The sequence below is a fragment of the Hylaeus volcanicus genome, chromosome 7 (genome assembly GCF_026283585.1).
Source record: "Hylaeus volcanicus isolate JK05 chromosome 7, UHH_iyHylVolc1.0_haploid, whole genome shotgun sequence".
NCBI lineage: Eukaryota > Metazoa > Arthropoda > Insecta > Hymenoptera > Colletidae > Hylaeus > Hylaeus volcanicus.
In genome coordinates, this window is record NC_071982.1 from 7,005,167 (window position 1) to 7,021,157 (window position 15,991).

General features: G+C 33.9%; 5 protein-coding genes across 12 annotated transcripts; 3 read left to right on the top strand and 2 right to left on the bottom strand.

Annotated features, from left to right (window-relative positions):
- Nucleotides 1-280: 280 nt before the first annotated feature.
- LOC128879668 (microprocessor complex subunit DGCR8) lies at nt 281-4,971 on the bottom strand. Of its 7 annotated transcripts, none has more exons than XM_054129030.1 (7): nt 4,782-4,971; nt 3,482-3,939; nt 3,085-3,168; nt 2,637-3,021; nt 2,274-2,551; nt 1,753-2,189; nt 281-1,669 (listed from the first exon to the last, which is right to left on the bottom strand). In XM_054129030.1, the coding sequence occupies exons 2-7, from the start codon at nt 3,921-3,923 to the stop codon at nt 1,337-1,339; spliced, it is 1,959 nt and encodes a 652-aa protein (XP_053985005.1). In that variant the 5' UTR covers nt 3,924-3,939; nt 4,782-4,971; the 3' UTR covers nt 281-1,336. The 7 variants fall into 7 exon arrangements, with proteins under 7 accessions (XP_053985005.1, XP_053985002.1, XP_053985006.1 ...); XM_054129027.1 differs by having other exon boundaries at nt 3,482-3,942; XM_054129031.1 differs by having other exon boundaries at nt 3,482-3,950.
- A 1,545-nt stretch (nt 4,972-6,516) lies between these two features.
- On the bottom strand, nt 6,517-11,015 carry LOC128879292 (protein phtf). 2 transcript variants are annotated; one of them, XM_054128295.1, is made up of 16 exons: nt 10,877-11,015; nt 10,649-10,788; nt 10,371-10,582; nt 10,114-10,300; nt 9,898-10,034; nt 9,727-9,829; nt 9,426-9,635; nt 9,278-9,342; nt 8,838-9,007; nt 8,558-8,694; nt 8,174-8,444; nt 7,858-8,086; nt 7,700-7,795; nt 7,494-7,637; nt 7,325-7,420; nt 6,517-7,236 (listed from the first exon to the last, which is right to left on the bottom strand). In XM_054128295.1, the coding sequence occupies exons 1-16, from the start codon at nt 10,900-10,902 to the stop codon at nt 7,087-7,089; spliced, it is 2,373 nt and encodes a 790-aa protein (XP_053984270.1). In that variant the 5' UTR covers nt 10,903-11,015; the 3' UTR covers nt 6,517-7,086. The 2 variants fall into 2 exon arrangements, with proteins under 2 accessions (XP_053984270.1, XP_053984269.1); XM_054128294.1 differs by having other exon boundaries at nt 8,174-8,483.
- Nucleotides 11,016-11,280: 265 nt separating this feature from the next.
- Nucleotides 11,281-14,265, top strand: LOC128879293 (ER degradation-enhancing alpha-mannosidase-like protein 2). The gene is made up of 2 exons (XM_054128296.1): nt 11,281-11,417; nt 12,059-14,265. Exon 2 carries the CDS (start codon nt 12,060-12,062, stop codon nt 14,118-14,120), a length of 2,061 nt encoding a protein of 686 aa, XP_053984271.1. The 5' UTR covers nt 11,281-11,417; nt 12,059; the 3' UTR covers nt 14,121-14,265.
- A 135-nt stretch (nt 14,266-14,400) lies between these two features.
- LOC128879295 (DNA-directed RNA polymerase III subunit RPC10) lies at nt 14,401-15,317 on the top strand. Its single transcript, XM_054128299.1, has 2 exons — nt 14,401-14,942; nt 15,177-15,317. Exon 1 carries the CDS (start codon nt 14,614-14,616, stop codon nt 14,938-14,940), a length of 327 nt encoding a protein of 108 aa, XP_053984274.1. The 5' UTR covers nt 14,401-14,613; the 3' UTR covers nt 14,941-14,942; nt 15,177-15,317.
- On the top strand, nt 15,243-15,938 carry LOC128879920 (threonylcarbamoyl-AMP synthase). The gene has a single exon (XM_054129489.1). The coding sequence runs from the start codon at nt 15,243-15,245 to the stop codon at nt 15,936-15,938; it is 696 nt and encodes a 231-aa protein (XP_053985464.1).
- Nucleotides 15,939-15,991: the final 53 nt, after the last annotated feature.

Here is a 15,991-nt window from a genome sequence, read left to right on the forward strand (position 1 = left end):
AGAATTGTTCGAAGCATGTAATTCCAGACTAATAATAATCTTTAGAAATAAAGAGAGAATCAAACCAAATAAAAATCTTGTATCTCATATACAATGAAGAATTAGTAATAAATTAGATTATTATATTAATCGTATTACCGACTATCGTTTATAGCGAAATTAATACTTTACGATACTAATGATATTATACGTATTTAATTGCGTAGGGAGACGTTTATATATGTAACATAATACACGGTAATTAAACAAACGACGATTTTATTTCGTATAATTAATATACCTATGCGCGACACCAGATATGAATTATTTATAGTACACGAATAATAATGAACGTTAATGTTTGTACTTTCTACAAGGACGCGTAAATGAAGTAAAGAAAAATTCTTTTCAATCAATATATCGAACAACAAAGTATAAACATTATAGAAGTAGAATTCAACATTTCTGTTATTAATTTCTGGTCATACATTGTTAAATATTAGTAATTAGTAATGTATTACATAGACTGTAGGATTAAAAAATTAATATAGAAACAAGTCGTGTAAAAGTGCCAAAGAAAACAACAGGTATTAAAATGATGTATATATCTGTGGAAGCAATCAAGTATTTTATTCATAATTTCACAGTTTATTTATACCACTAATTCTATTAGCAGTTTCATTAGAATGATTGTAACGCTTTTGAATACATTATTATTGTTATTAATACACAAGTTTTGATGCTTTAACATTTACGGAACTGAACTATACTTTATCGTAATCAGTTCTTCGAAAATAAACGACCATGTTCTGCGAGTTTCTACATCTTTTATAATTATATATAATATAAAACAATGTCTTTATACACAATTGATAATTACAGGAATATAATATTAGCCTCCTTATAAGATAAAAAGTACATCTATTTAAAAAAGACGGGAAATTGGTCACATATACAAATTTGACAATTCACAATGGTGCAATAAGAGTTAGGCAACTGAGGTAGCGTTTTATGATACTTCGAATCGTGCTTGAATTTAAGTAAACTTAATCCAACGTAATTTTATCGGTACGAAGCCTGTTACGCCATTGGTTATTTAGTAAAAATCATCGGTATTGCGTTGTGTAAAAGATAAAAATGCAATAAAAATAGTAAAACAAATAGTTTCATGATCAGCACCACTTGGAAATCTACATCGTATATCTTATAAAACGAAATGTATAAAATGTTTTGTGCTTACGTTTAAGCAAAAATTGAAAAAGAAAGTGAAAGTACATTAAAGCTTGGTGAACTGTCGCCGTTTCGAAACTTATATAATAAATTAACATTTGTATGATTCACACAGTTGACTAGTACGCTATAAGTCTACGTTATTCAGATTAGCTGCAGATCCCGTCGGCAAGTCTAATGGTATAAACTTACCGATAGGTTGTATCGCCTGTCGTTGTTCGGCCAATTTACGCATTTCTTGCCTGAGTTTACTTAAAATAGCGTGATTTGGTTGATTAACCGCGGCTTTACCTTGTAACAGCGTGATCTCTTGCTCCAGTTGTTTCTTTTCTTTGAATGATTTTACGCTTCGAGATCCGTACAACCTTAACAAGGAACCCCAAGATTGAATGTGAGGATGCATGAGCTGCAGGATAGCTTGCGCGGCACGTTGTTTGCCATCTTTTTTGTTACGACATACCTAGAATTATAATTAATTAACATGAATATTTTCACCTCATATCTTGTATCACCGATTGAAAAATGTATTATAATTTCACTTACAACGGTAGCCTCGTGTTTTCCAACGCGCATTGTGAATTCATTACGTTGATGCTTCAACGTGGTTACGGAATAATTAATGTGCATATCGCCCAGTCCGTAATTTCGTTGGAGGCAAGTGATTAAAATAGCGTGCGGCGATGGTTCAGTTGTTTTCGCGCAAAATTCTGCGACTCGTGGATCGTTTATAGATATTTCATCGAAGAATGACAGATCCGCGTCCGAATTTGTTCTAGATGCCTTAATCATTCTACTGTTATTGCCAGAAGCGGCGTTTCCACTGTTGTCACCTGAAATTTTATCCCTCATTTGGGGTATCAAGATTTCAAGGGTCTTCCGAGCAGCATTGGCTTTTGCTTGTTTCTTACTGCTACCAAAACCGCTTCCATATTCCATATCGTTGATACAAACGACGGCAGAGTATGGTGTCGCAGCATTTTCTGAAATCAATTGTACGTTACTACGATAGTAGTTGGTACTTAAATAATTTCTGTCAGAATATGAATATTATTTCTTCAACTTACCTAATTCTTTAAACTTATAAGTCGGTTGCTTCTTAAGCGCATGCTGTACATATTCGTGAAGTATACAAACATAACTTTTGCCCGAGGGGTTCATTATCCAATGTTTCGGTGGCCTTTGTCCACCACCGTCATCTCCTGTAGTACCGCTACTGCTTCCTGTTAGACTAGAACTACTAACTGGAAATGTTATTAGCTTCGTTCCATCGGGCAACGTTGGCCGTTCGAGTTGCTTACGATGTTTCTTGTTTTTCGTGAATTTCCTTCTCGCTGACCATGATCTAAAAGCATAATGAAGATGCTAAACAAACTCATTCCGTTACAAAAATATCAGCATTTATCTAATATCGTTTAACGTATACTTACTGGAACCTCATCACTTTGATCGCTTTAAAACGAAAGAGCGATTGGCAATAATCCCTCAATTGCTCACTGTCCAACGAATGAGCCGCTCGGTTCTCTTGAATCGTTTCAATTTTTGCGCTAGGCAGATTGCAAACTTCCGCATTCGAATCGCGCTCCTTTTCTTTTTTCCTTTCTTCCTCCTCTTCGTGTAAAGCTCTTTTATACTGAAGACAAGGTATCGCGCTAACAGGCACTTCGTGCTTTCGTACACTGCCAGGTCCAAGGAAATATGGTTTCGCGAGAGTACAAACCCTACTTTGTTTATGTAAATACAAAGGCATTCCGCTGTTATGCGTAACTTGCACCCAACCTTCGGGAAGCACATCGAAATGATTGTGGCCGATTTCTGGAAAAGGAATTACATTGTTTCTGCTTTCTTGTAATTATATTAAATTATTTAAATACATACCGTCTAAGACAAGCTTTTCTTTCTCTTCGTACGGTACGCTATCTTTCTTGTCTTTTCTTTTGCCTTTAAATTCTTCCGGTAAACCTAATAGTGGCATATAATACTTAACTAAAAAAAGTACTCTGCTGCTGCACGATCTATGTAAGAAGTACAAAAAGAGAAAACAAGTAATCCAATTTCTTTCTACGTCGTTTGACTCTTACATCTGCATGTTTCATAATTCGAAAATTTCCATTTAGTTTGTATACTCTATACTTAAATATTAGAAAATATGCTCGTATGTATAATATAAATAACACAATTTCGTAATCTTAACAAAGCTTTTGGTTTACATTTCCAATGTAGAAAGATAAAAAATTCGTTACAATAATTTACTCCGTTCTGTTGTTAGTTTTACCTTCTTCTAGCATAGCTTCAATTTCTTCGTCGGGTACATCGGAATCCATACTTTCATTCGTGTCTGAGTCCATATCGGAGCAGTTTTGATCCTGATGTCGTTCTAAATCATCCAAAACGTCAAATTGTCTTAAATCATCTGTAACTACTATACAATCTGTGGTGGACTCCATAATGCAATCTTCAGTTGTTAAACTATTATATACGCTCGTATCATCGGCAGATGCAGTTTCTTCTTCCATTGCGTGTCCGCAATGACTTCTATCAGACATTCCGTTATCGTTATCGGTATTTAATTCTGACATGCCCTCCATTTCGAATATATTCTCGAGGGATTTTGCATTCATTGAAGTTGCATTCTGATGATCGTCCAAATCCATCTCGATCTGAGAATTCATACTTGACTCAGGTGTTTCTTCTAGAGCTTCTTTATCCGTGTCCATTATGGGTATAAGGTATCTGCTAAAATACTGCAAGATCTAATAACCAAATATACAAGCTAAAAATTATAACGGATGTGTTCTAACTTCTTATGTTTGATAAAATAATTTGATGTATTCGTCAACAGAAGACAAAGAATTTACAATTACTTCTTAAGTGAAAAATATTCTTTAAAATTAAGCATGAACTCCGTATATAATGACCCATGGATTAAATAATATCGTCCGCGTCGTATGGCCACACCACTTTCACCAATGAGGCCAAAGTCCAATCGATTTGAAACCACTATGAAAGTGGCAACGAAAATTGGACATTTGCATTAGTGTTAGCAGTTTGGGGCCTATTATATATCCATGAGTATATATCGTACGAATGATATATTAGATTGTCTGATTATCGCAGGGGACAGCTGACATGATTTGCTGTATTATTTAGCTGGCTGGCTCCGAAGTTAGACAGGAACAACATTGAAGAATTGAACCTGTTACTAGCTCGGATTACACACTGGCAATAGAAAAATTTCTTGTCAAAGTGCTAGCTTCCTTGGATTATTTAAAATTGGCTTCTTCTATATAATCTCAGAAACTGTATCGAATAAACTACACAAAAATACATCACAATTACGATCAAAGTAATACATGAATTGACTCTTTCACGTTATAATATATGACAGTATTATATAATACATATATCCAATACGTAAACTTCACACGTAACACAAATTGATATTATAATTAATATCGTACAACTCCATAGTAATACCTTTATTTATGTATATCGCTATACTGTGTATTTTTGATAATAAAAAAGAGTAATTCTTCAACAAAAAAATTTACAATGTTTGGTTAAGTACCACCTACGTTTGAATATTATTTGTTTATCGATTATCTTGTCACTTGTAATCTTAAACGATAACAAAAAGCTTTAGTATCAGTCTTATTGAGAACACATAATAGCAAACACTATACAATTATCTTAAACTAAAATCATGTCCATTTAAACTCCAACTTGACTCCAATCTACTGCAGTCTCACTGATTGCATACGCATATGCATTTACATTCACACATGTATAACCATTCACACGTACAAAGGAGTGGGCTAACGGGGCGGTGAATAGTATGTCCATCTAGCGGTCAATACTACAAACTAAAATCCAATAGATATAGATATATAGGATAATTGTTTACACATTTAATGTTGAAAAACGAATGTACAGCTTAATTCTAGTATCATAGTGCTTGACATATTAACGTAATTGTTTAATTATTTTATGTTATTAGCATTATATCGTTTAAAAATCATTTTTATTTAAATAACCGGTGGCGCCATCTCTTTGAAAAGTCTCCAAACTTCTAGCAAAATAGTTCTAGAATATCACCGCTAGATGGCGTCACATAATTTAAAAATCTTTTTTAACGATATAATGGTAATAACATGAATAATTAAACTAATTAAGTTAATATACCAAACATTATGATACTACAAGTATGCTAAGAAAGCGTTTTTAAACATTAATTGATGTTTAGGGATTTTGCACATTTTTGGCGCCATCTAGCGGTCAAACATCGGAACTAATTGGCTACAAGCTTGGGAACTTTTCGAAGAGATGGCGCCACTAATTTTTTTAGTGAAAATTATCTTTAAACAATATAATGTTAATAACATAAATTAATTAAACAATTAAGTTAATATCTCAAGCACTATGTACAGTCGTTTTTCAACGTTAAATGTGTAAACAATTATGCTATATATCTATATATATTGGATTTTAGTTCGTACTATTCGCCGCTAGATGGACATACTATTCGCGACCCCGTTAGCGACCTTTTCCCCTTGAATGTGTGAATCAGTGTGAACTGTGAATGCAATGCATGTATAATAGGTAGATGTCATGTACAATGTCGTATTTTTGTCTCAACTTTAATGTTTATGTTATTTAAGGCAAATAAATACATACATATGTTAAAAAATATGTCGAAAATAAAAGATAAATGCTTTATTTGTCCTATAATCATTACAATCTTAATTACACTATCAACATAGTCTATTCAATTAATCAAATAAACATTTTGAATACACATACACCCACTGTTTTTATTTATATCAATTATTCAAATAATATTCTATTAAAGTCTGTAAATTATTGACGTTTAGAGTACAGCTTAATTCTAATATAACAATACTTGGGATATTAACCTAATTGTTTAATTAATTCATGTTATTATCATTAAATCGTTAATTTGGATTTTTATTTGAAATAAAATGTTATTATTGCAGATAGATACGTACATATATTTTTATTCAGAAACATATACATGTTTGATTTTTTTTGCAATTTATTTAACACATATGGGTACATTTATAAGTTATTTCCATATAATCTATAGATGTAATTGGATAAATTTCTACACAAGTACTATTCTTAATATGTTATAATACACTATTTACATAGAGAATTTTTAGCATACTCTATTCAAATCACTGTTCAACTCTTTGCAAACGATCGACGAGTATATACGCTCAGTCTATCGCGATAAACGTCTATGTATATACATATTATCGTTCATCGTGTAGAGATTAAATATGTACATGGTAACAAAACACAGCATTGTAATCTAAATATACAGAGCATCGGTAACTATATATACATCTGAAGAGTTTGTTAAGTATCATCAATTGTCTACATAAATATTATTACAAAGCACAATATATTGTAATGCATGTAAATTAGTAATATGTAGTATCATTAATGATTTCTATCGAAAAATAAACTGTCATTTACTTCCGTCATTTCAATAGAATATTCTAAAATCTAACCTAAATCTAATATTGAGAAATAATGGAATTATATAAAATTACCGAAATGATAATTACAAGGAAAAATCTCATTGCTTTCTGCAACAAATTAAAATAATTTATTGGTCGAACTAATTACTTATATAATGCATAGAATTTCTAAGTGAAACATAAAACCTCTAACAATTTGATAACGTAAACAGCTGCAGACTAAACTATTAAGAAGTGGAACATTTATTTGAGTCTTCGCGTATCGATTGGTTATATTAAATTCCCTAATAATCTTTAATAAAATTGAAAAATCTTCATTAATTATCTGAAATCACTGAGTAGTTACATGAAAAATAAATATTTAATAATCACTTTTTTATTTTATTTTTATCTTATGTAACTTAAGCTTGAATCCAAGCAGTTCTGAAAGCACCCCTGAAAGTGCAGATAGTAATACCACTTTTGTAATTGTATACAAGTAGGGATTAGCAGATAAACCAGATATTTTAAATGGACTTTCAAGTTCCTGTAAATTACGTATAATAATTACCAATCTCACTCAGTGGAAACATATGCAAATGCGGTCAGTAATAAAAATACATTTTTTACGATACCTTTATCAAGTCTGCTGCTAATTTGAGTACATTATTCGCTACCATAAGCTCTTCCTTTTTATGCGGTTTTTGTTCTATTTGTAAATATAAATTAATCTGGAACAGACCCAAAGTCAAATTGTTTTATTTACAACAAAAATAAAGTAAAACTGAAAGTCGCTTTAATTACCTGCTCGGTTATCAAGACTGAGAGATTTCTATATTTTTTATTAATTTTAGTACCCAGCGTCATAAAACGCAATATAAATATACCAAGGGAGAAGCTCCAAAACAGCGCTTCAACGTTATACCGGGAATGTAAACTTTCAAGATCCTATAAAATCATAACGTTTGTTCATTACTTTATTCTATTACTCTGTACTCGTTCATATTTACCTTAATTAACTCTAAGCTCACAAATGACAACAGTAACAACGTAACGATGAATACTGCTGATACTATTACGTCTACGGAACGTTGTGGCCCTCTTCTCTGTAATAAGTTACGCATTAATTAGAACATCCTTCGTTTTCTATAATAATGATTTATCTTACTTTCAAATAAGATCTAACGCTCAACCACAACTTTATGTTTCGCACTTTGTTCAATCGAAAGTGCGGCAAATCTGATTTTCTTGCGCGTCTCGACGACGTCAGATGCGAGAACAACTTAGCGTACAAGAGTCGTTGCTTGTAAGTACGTTCTGCGACCGCTAATAAAAAAAATAATAAACAAGACAACATTAGCCTCTCGAATGCCGATATAAGCACTACTATACGTTCCCTGAAATCAAGCGAAATACACTTATCAATTTTCTAGGCAGGCTATTACCATCTATTACAAATATATATTTAAATAATTCGCGCTTACCAAAGCGTCGTTCCAAATGCCAAACCTATCACTTTACATATGATATCACTGTAAGTTTCCAAATTGACGTAAGTTAAGTCGTTTGGTATGAAGGAACTGGTTATATTACTGCTATTGTCCATTCCAACGTGATCGTTCAATCGTTTAATGGATGGTATTAGCGCTAACACTACGCTAAGGATTAGGCCACCGTAAAAATAATTCATACTCTCAGGCATTGACTCTACTCTGGCGATAATCGCTGAACTAATGTCCAATACGGATAGTTCAGCTTTTTTTATATCACGACGTGTCCATATAGCGCACGAAACTGAAATATAAGGAAGATTGAGCGAAACGAAGCAACGTTTAAATGCTTGCTTTTATTGTTTTAATATACTTTACCACGATCATACGAAGCGCAACTAGAACTAAGCATTATGGAGGGCGGTAATTCAAATTCCCAAGAAAAGGGATGCTCCACGAACTCCCCATAATTTTTGTTAGTCTCGCTATGCAAATCGGATTCCTCAAGTTCTGAACTGCAAGAATTACTGATGTTCAGCGTGTTACATTCGTTATCGTATGGAGCAGTGGTTCTTAACCCTTTCAAGCTCGTGATACCGTTTAGAAGAAAATTAAAAATAATAGAAGAATTAATATAGCATTAGCATAGTCTTTGTACCTGTAACTACAATCATCACTGTTTGTAGTTACTCCCATCCACTCAGTAGCAGATGTCGTAGCCTCTGTTAAATGATGCGTGGCAGTTTCCTCGCATTCTCCTTCCTCCTCACTTTCGCATTGTTGTCGGGATTTTCTTGGACCGATTGCTACGGGACTGTGATCCTTATCCTACACGATGAGCGACGAATAAATATTTGAACATTATTTGACTACTTGCGTATAGTAGATTGTTGAATCGCACAAAAATTAGGGATGTTCATGAATTACTACAGAAAATTACATATTTAATTACTAGAAGTTTATTCAAATATCTGTACATTAATAATGTGTTTTTAAATTATTTTCACGCTTTCTGTTTAAATTATATTATTGATAATAACTATGTTATCGATGTAATACGACGATTGTAGCTATAATTAAGTAACTAGTAATACTTACCACTTTATTAGAAGTTTCCCCATCGCTCTTTGAAGAAATATCTTCAGTTTTTGATAACTCAAGGGCTGTATGAAAAGTGGAAACCACGAATAAATAGAGAAATACATTCTACACTTTTCAAATAAAAATAATTTGCTATCAGCCAAACCTGAAAATTTAGGCTGTAATAAAATTTGTTGAGTAGTAGAGCCTTCTAATCGAAGATTACAGTCTTCGTTATTTTTATGTAATACATCTCTCTTTTGTTTAGACTTCTCCGTTGTTGCTCGCGCGATACCTTTATCATTATCGCTCGATACATTTCCATTTAAACTTTCGAATCCATCATCATCTAGGTGTACATTTTTTGTATTTTGAACTGTACAAAAGATAAAACATCTGTGTTTGGATAAAACATTTCTATTTAAATAATTCTTATTCAACTCTAATATAATATAAAATGTACTGACTTGATGGAGTATGACTAGTTGAAGCTTCATTTATTGGAAGAGGATTACTCACAGATGAACTTATTAGTTCGTTATCACAGGGTGCTTGAGCAGTCACAAATTCCTGTGGAAGATAAAGTGCTATAAAGATAACTATTATTGATTTGATACATACACATCTTTGATAATTACTTGAGATCGACTAGCAGTCAAAGAGTTTTCAATTACAACTTTTTTAGCAAACCGCACAGAAGTTAAGACTTCACCATTTACTGTACTAGCTTTCTCAGAAGCGGTATCTTGAGACGATTTGGAATCTTCATGCAAACCTGTAAATAATATATAGTGAATATAAACATTTAGCAATCATTCAATAAGATTCTGTAACTTGTAAAATAAAAAATTTACGTAAGTTTTGTCTTGTCCTTGATTTTCCCAATCGACACCTAGCATGCCGCGATCGTCTCACTATTCTTTGTTTACTTTGTCCATCAGATATCGATGGTCCTGTATGAGTAGATACAATGTGGGAATGAACAATGCATAATACTAGCATCATAATAGTAGGTATTAATACTTCAGACGTTGACACAATCTGTAAAAAAATGTCTCGTGTACTAACAGAGCTCAGGGAATTTACAATAGAAATATGATTATCATCATACATCACTTTCTTTATCCTTGGCCATCTGGTAAAAGTATATGCACATATTGACCATTTGCAAACTATAGAGTAACAAAAATAATGTAAAAATTTTTAGACTAGTCTGTTGCATCCACCATTTCCTATATAAAGGGAGAAATAATAACCGCTGAAGCGCCAAGCAAGCTACTATAGACAGTCCATGCTTTGGCTTGGCCTTTGGAAATGAAGAACCTGTGGTAAAAATATTACTCTTGTAAGTCTAATCTATTTTTTCGCATATTTTAATGCTTATCTTACCTCGAACAAGATCCACATCTATATATTCTGTTTTCAATTTTGCAGTTCTCATTGGAACATGTGTAAAGCCTCCAAGAATGTGCTGTTCTACAGTTTTCTCCCATTGTTGCTTGTCGTAAGTACCAATTTTTTTCTGATACCTGAAACATGACATAAATTTACATCGGTTCGAACAAGTTTCTTTGTAGGATCCAAGGGTGAAATATAACACTTTCTAAAATTTCTTACCAGTAAACAAGCTCGTTTAATTTCATTTTTACCGATCGCTATCGCAGTCCTACAGAGTAACTATTAATTTTTAATTTTACCCAACAATTGGATGTGTCTAAACGAGCGGAAGGTAATTTTCCGTATAATTTTCTTAGCGAATTTAAAGAAAATATTGCTCCCATAATATACAACGAACAACAACTAACAACAACCTTTTATTTCACGGTATTCGAACGAAGAAACAAAGCGTGAACTGGTACGAACCGAGTTCGCGATACATTTAATAACTTTCACGGCATTTTCTGGAATTGAAAATTTTTCGACGATCCTCTGCGGTAGTCGTGAACAATCAAGCAGCACGATTGCCTCTGATTGTCTTCAATTTACAAGTGTTTACTAGTCAAATCTGGTATAAGTTTGCTGTTCAATTCCAATATTATATCAGGTCCAATCGTGTCCATTCGTCGACGAAATACCGTACCATTAAACTTAATATTCCTGTTGAAAAAAAAATTATAGAACGTGTGGCACAACCTCACAACCAATCCTCAGATAATAGGTATGGAAGAGCAGCTTTCATTGGTCATCATTTGCACATCGTGTTCTCTTTTATTTTCATTAAAACAATTTAAAAAGATACTAAAGAAACATGTATTTAACGTTGCTCTTTAATAATCTCTTAATGATGTTTATCATTTTAGGAGAAACACATAAATTTGTTATTTCTAGGTGCTAGAGTATAACCAATAAGATTTTGTCTCAATCACGTGATTTATCTTGAATATTTCGGCTTGCTATATAGATAGATTATTATTACTATCGAAATAGAAAGATTTATACAGAAAAAGTAATTATAATAGCGTTAAACGACGAATGAACCGATTTAATTTTGTGTCTTTACGTTCCAATTTATGTAATCATAGTCACCATACGTAAATGTATGTACTATGTACGTACATACATAAAATTTCTTCACAAACGCATCGAACATATGATTCCCATTCAATTCCACATGCATCCACATGTGAGAGTAATCTCGATAATATACAATGAGAATAACCTACATAATAATCAGTTTCAAGTTCAACAATACCTCGAGTAATGTTACGTTTAAAAAGGAACCATTTTACGTTGCACATGCATTTATAAGATCGTTAATTAACCAAAGACAATAGGATAGACGTCATATGTCATTTTCAGAATGTCTGTCCTCGGTATAGGGTTACTTTTTGGCCTTTTATGCTTGGTAAATGGGTTACGTGAGTACGAAAAGAAAGATTTAATCAGTTTAAGAGAAGAAGTACGATCCATGTTCGATCACGCTTATTCGAGTTACTTAACCTACGCTTACCCTTACGACGAGCTGCGATCGTTGAGTTGCGATGGATTCGACACATGGGGTAGTTTCTCCTTGACGCTTATAGACGCATTAGACACCCTTGCTGTAATGGGCAATTATTCAGAATTTCGACGTGTAGCAGCGATCATAAGCGCCAGAGCAAACTTTGAAGCGAACATAAATGTATCTGTATTTGAGACTAATATACGAGTAGTCGGGGGATTGCTCAGTGCTCATCTTCTGTCTCGTAAAGCAGGCATAGATCTGGAACCAGGATGGCCCTGCAATGGCCCGCTATTGCGCCTTGCTGAAGATATGGCAAAACGGTTGATCGCAGCTTTTGATACTCCAACAGGAATGCCATATGGTACAGTCAATTTGAAGTATGGAGTGCCCGAAGGTGAAACAAGCATTACATGCACTGCTGGCATTGGTACATTTTTGTTAGAATTCGGGACTTTGTCCAGATTGACTGGAGATCCATTGTACGAAGAAATAGCTATGAATGCTATTAAAGCATTGCATTATTATAAATCAAATATTGGATTAGTTGGTAACCATGTCGATGTATTAACTGGACATTGGACAGCTCAAGATTCTGGAATTGGTGCGGGTGTTGATTCCTATTTTGAATATTTGGCAAAGGGTGCCTTACTGTTTCAAAATCCACTGCTAGCAACAATTTTTCATGAACACAAAGCTGCCATAGAGAAATATGTTCGTAGAGATGATTGGCACTTGTGGGTTTCCATGACTAAAGGTCAAGTGACCTTGCCAGTATTCCAATCTCTGGATGCTTATTGGCCTGGGGTACTGAGTCTCTTTGGCGAAATTGGAGATGCTATGAGATCAGTACATAATTATCATCGTGTTTGGAAACAATTTGGATTTACACCAGAATTTTATAACATTCCACAAGCAGAAGCAGGCACTAATAGGGAAGGGTATCCCTTGAGACCAGAGCTCATAGAATCAGTTATGTATTTATATAGAGCAACAGGTGATCCTTATTTAATACAAGTAGGAGTGGACATATTAAGAAGTCTACAGCACAGCGCCAAAACTATGTGCGGATATGCAACAATCAATGATGTCAGGGACCATAGAAAGGCAGACAGAATGGAATCTTTTTTCTTGGCAGAGACAACAAAATATCTTTATCTACTCTTTGATCTCGATAACTTTATTCATAACAATGGCCAGAAAGGAGAAGTTATTCAGACTCAGTGGGGCCAATGTGTTGTAGACGCAGGTGGTTACATTTTCAATACAGAAGCACACCCGATAGACCCTGGAGCACTGTATTGTTGTCGTAGAAATGAAAATTTGTTCCCAGATCAGAAGGCAAAATTATGGAAATTTGTTCCTGTTAATAATGAAAAAGAAGAGGAAAATACAGAGCACGGTATACCGTATCAAGATGATGTCAAAGATAACGATAACGATAAGCAATTGGTTAAAATCGTTAAATTATCTGAAATGCGACATACTTTTACAAACGATGGAGAAAACAATCTTAATACAAATCCAATCAATTCTGTTCAGCCTATAAACGATAAGACTGATGAAATTACAACAGAAGAAAATAAATTAAGTACAAATGATCCAGTCCCAGAATCATTGAAAGTACAAGTTGTCGCGCCTCCCTCGGTACTTTACAAAGCTGACGATAGCGAAAGTATCGATACTTTCGAGGCATCTACCGATGGACACTATTCTGCCCCTGCTATAAGGAATCGTACGAAATCGTTTAAACAGACTGCTACGAAAACAATACGATTCGAACCGCAAATTCTACTAGAGAGTGTCAGAAAGAGGAATTTATATCCTACAAATGTTTCTGCAAGACTGAATTATCAGATTTTGTCTTGTCAATCTCAATCATTCCTGCAACGTATATCTATTATGGGAGAATTTTTTTAATGTTACTTGAAAGAATGTTGGACATTGAAAACATATGCTTTTGTTATTTTCAATAACCCTTCTTATTCGTTTTAATATATATTCGATATAAATCATTTTTGACGAATGTAAAGTAGCGTTAATTTAAAGGTTAATATTAATAGTATCGAGTTATTAATTATTATTTAGTATCGGGCTATTACCATAACCTAGTGGAAAATATGTCCCTAGTGACCCCTAGCGAGCATTAGCGAAAACATCAAGCTATCAATGAAATTTTAGTCACGTGACACGCTTTATTTACATTTAATTTCGTCAGAAATGTACAGTCACGTGTCACATGTAACATCAGAAAACCTCATTGCATTATTCATGTATCTCGAATGATCATAATACCTAATTATGTCATCTTTTTAATTCTTCTTGCTCGTTACTTACGTTAATATGAAAATTAAACCTAACGATCGTTTACAAGTATTCATTATCCCAATGACCTCGCATCAATGTTAGCACGATGTTGATGTTCTGTCCAACCTGTGGCAACATGCTTCATGTAGAAGAAGCTTTGTCAGGTTTACGTTTCGCTTGCAACACGTGCCCTTATGTATTTAATATCGCGAGGAGAGTTAGCAGCCGTACGTATCCGAAGTTGAAGGAAGTGGACGACGTGTTAGGTGGAAGTGCAGCTTGGGAAAACGTAGATTCCACGGAGGAACGGTGCCCAAAGTGCTCTCATCCTCGGGCATATTTCATGCAAATTCAGACAAGGTCTGCTGACGAACCTATGACAACGTTTTACAAATGCTGCAATCCTCCATGTGGTCACAATTGGCGAGACTAAAGGTATCCTAACCATAACAATTACGCGACAGGAGGTTAGACTTAAGTTTAGGACATTCTACGAACATTTATTTACTGTTGATCAGCCTTGTACAAACTAAAAAATTACTGCGTCGAATTATATCTATAACTATTACTCGAATGATTCATCGAAATACGCGGTTAACTAAAGTGATACTACTTGCATCATCCTCATATTTTAACGGCAATAACAGATTTACCGTTTCAAAAATATAGGGTCGTTTTGTATGGGATGGAAAGAGAAATATAAATACAAAATTTTTGGGTTCTATGGGGTGTGCCATGAATGCAGCCATGGAACAACTACAATACGTAGAATCATCTGAAAAACATTGGATCTGTAAAGGGAAAAGAAGCTTAGCAATAGCAGCTACGTTACTTAATCGAAATGAAATTGTAGCGATTCCAACGGATACGGTATACGGCCTTGCTGGTATCATAAATAATACTGAATCTATCAAAAAGCTGTACGAGATAAAAGGACGTAACGAAAAGAAACCAATATCTATCTCAGTTAGTTCTGTGGCGGATATAAAACACTGGGGTTATACGGATCATTTACCACCTAATTTATTACCAGCGATATTACCTGGGCCATATACAGTTGTTTTGGAACGGACACCTGATTTAAATCCTTTTTTGAATCCAGGAATTTCTACCGTGGGCATAAGAGTTCCAAAGTTCAAGTTTATAAACTGTCTTTCAAACATTGTTGGACCATTAGCACTAACAAGTGCTAATTTAAGTAACGAACCAAGTTGTTTGAATGCTAATGAATTTGAAATATTGTGGCCAAAGTTGGGAGGAATATTCTATGATTCAAGACTATCAAGTACCATCCGCGAAGTATTGAGAAAAGGGTCCACAATAGTTGATTTAACTTGTCCATATCAGTACAGAATTATACGCAAAGGAGTTGGAATGCCCTTTCTAACTAATATGTTAAGTATTTATGGACTAAAAATGGTTTGTGATTAATTGCATCACTGGTACAATTGTATTATTTGCATTTCAATGGCTAAGCAACATTT

Excerpts from the sequence above, each read along its gene's own strand:
- LOC128879668 (XM_054129030.1), bottom strand. The coding sequence starts at position 3,923 with ATGGACACGGATAAAGAAGCTCTAGAAGAAACACCTGAGTCAAGTATG. Across the intron at positions 3,022-3,084 it reads AGAAAAGCTTGTCTTAGACG|AAATCGGCCACAATCATTTC; the intron begins GTATGTATTTAA and ends TTCCTTTTCCAG. Across the intron at positions 2,190-2,273 it reads TTATAAGTTTAAAGAATTAG|AAAATGCTGCGACACCATAC; the intron begins GTAAGTTGAAGA and ends AATTGATTTCAG.
- LOC128879292 (XM_054128294.1), bottom strand. The coding sequence starts at position 10,902 with ATGAAATTAAACGAGCTTGTTTACTG. Across the intron at positions 10,789-10,876 it reads TTAAACGAGCTTGTTTACTG|GTATCAGAAAAAAATTGGTA; the intron begins GTAAGAAATTTT and ends GTCATGTTTCAG. Across the intron at positions 7,421-7,493 it reads CAGTCTTGATAACCGAGCAG|ATTAATTTATATTTACAAAT; the intron begins GTAATTAAAGCG and ends GGTCTGTTCCAG.
- LOC128879293 (XM_054128296.1), top strand. The coding sequence starts at position 12,060 with ATGTCTGTCCTCGGTATAGGGTTACTTTTTGGCCTTTTATGCTTGGTA.
- LOC128879295 (XM_054128299.1), top strand. The coding sequence starts at position 14,614 with ATGTTGATGTTCTGTCCAACCTGTGGCAACATGCTTCATGTAGAAGAA.
- LOC128879920 (XM_054129489.1), top strand. The coding sequence starts at position 15,243 with ATGAATGCAGCCATGGAACAACTACAATACGTAGAATCATCTGAAAAA.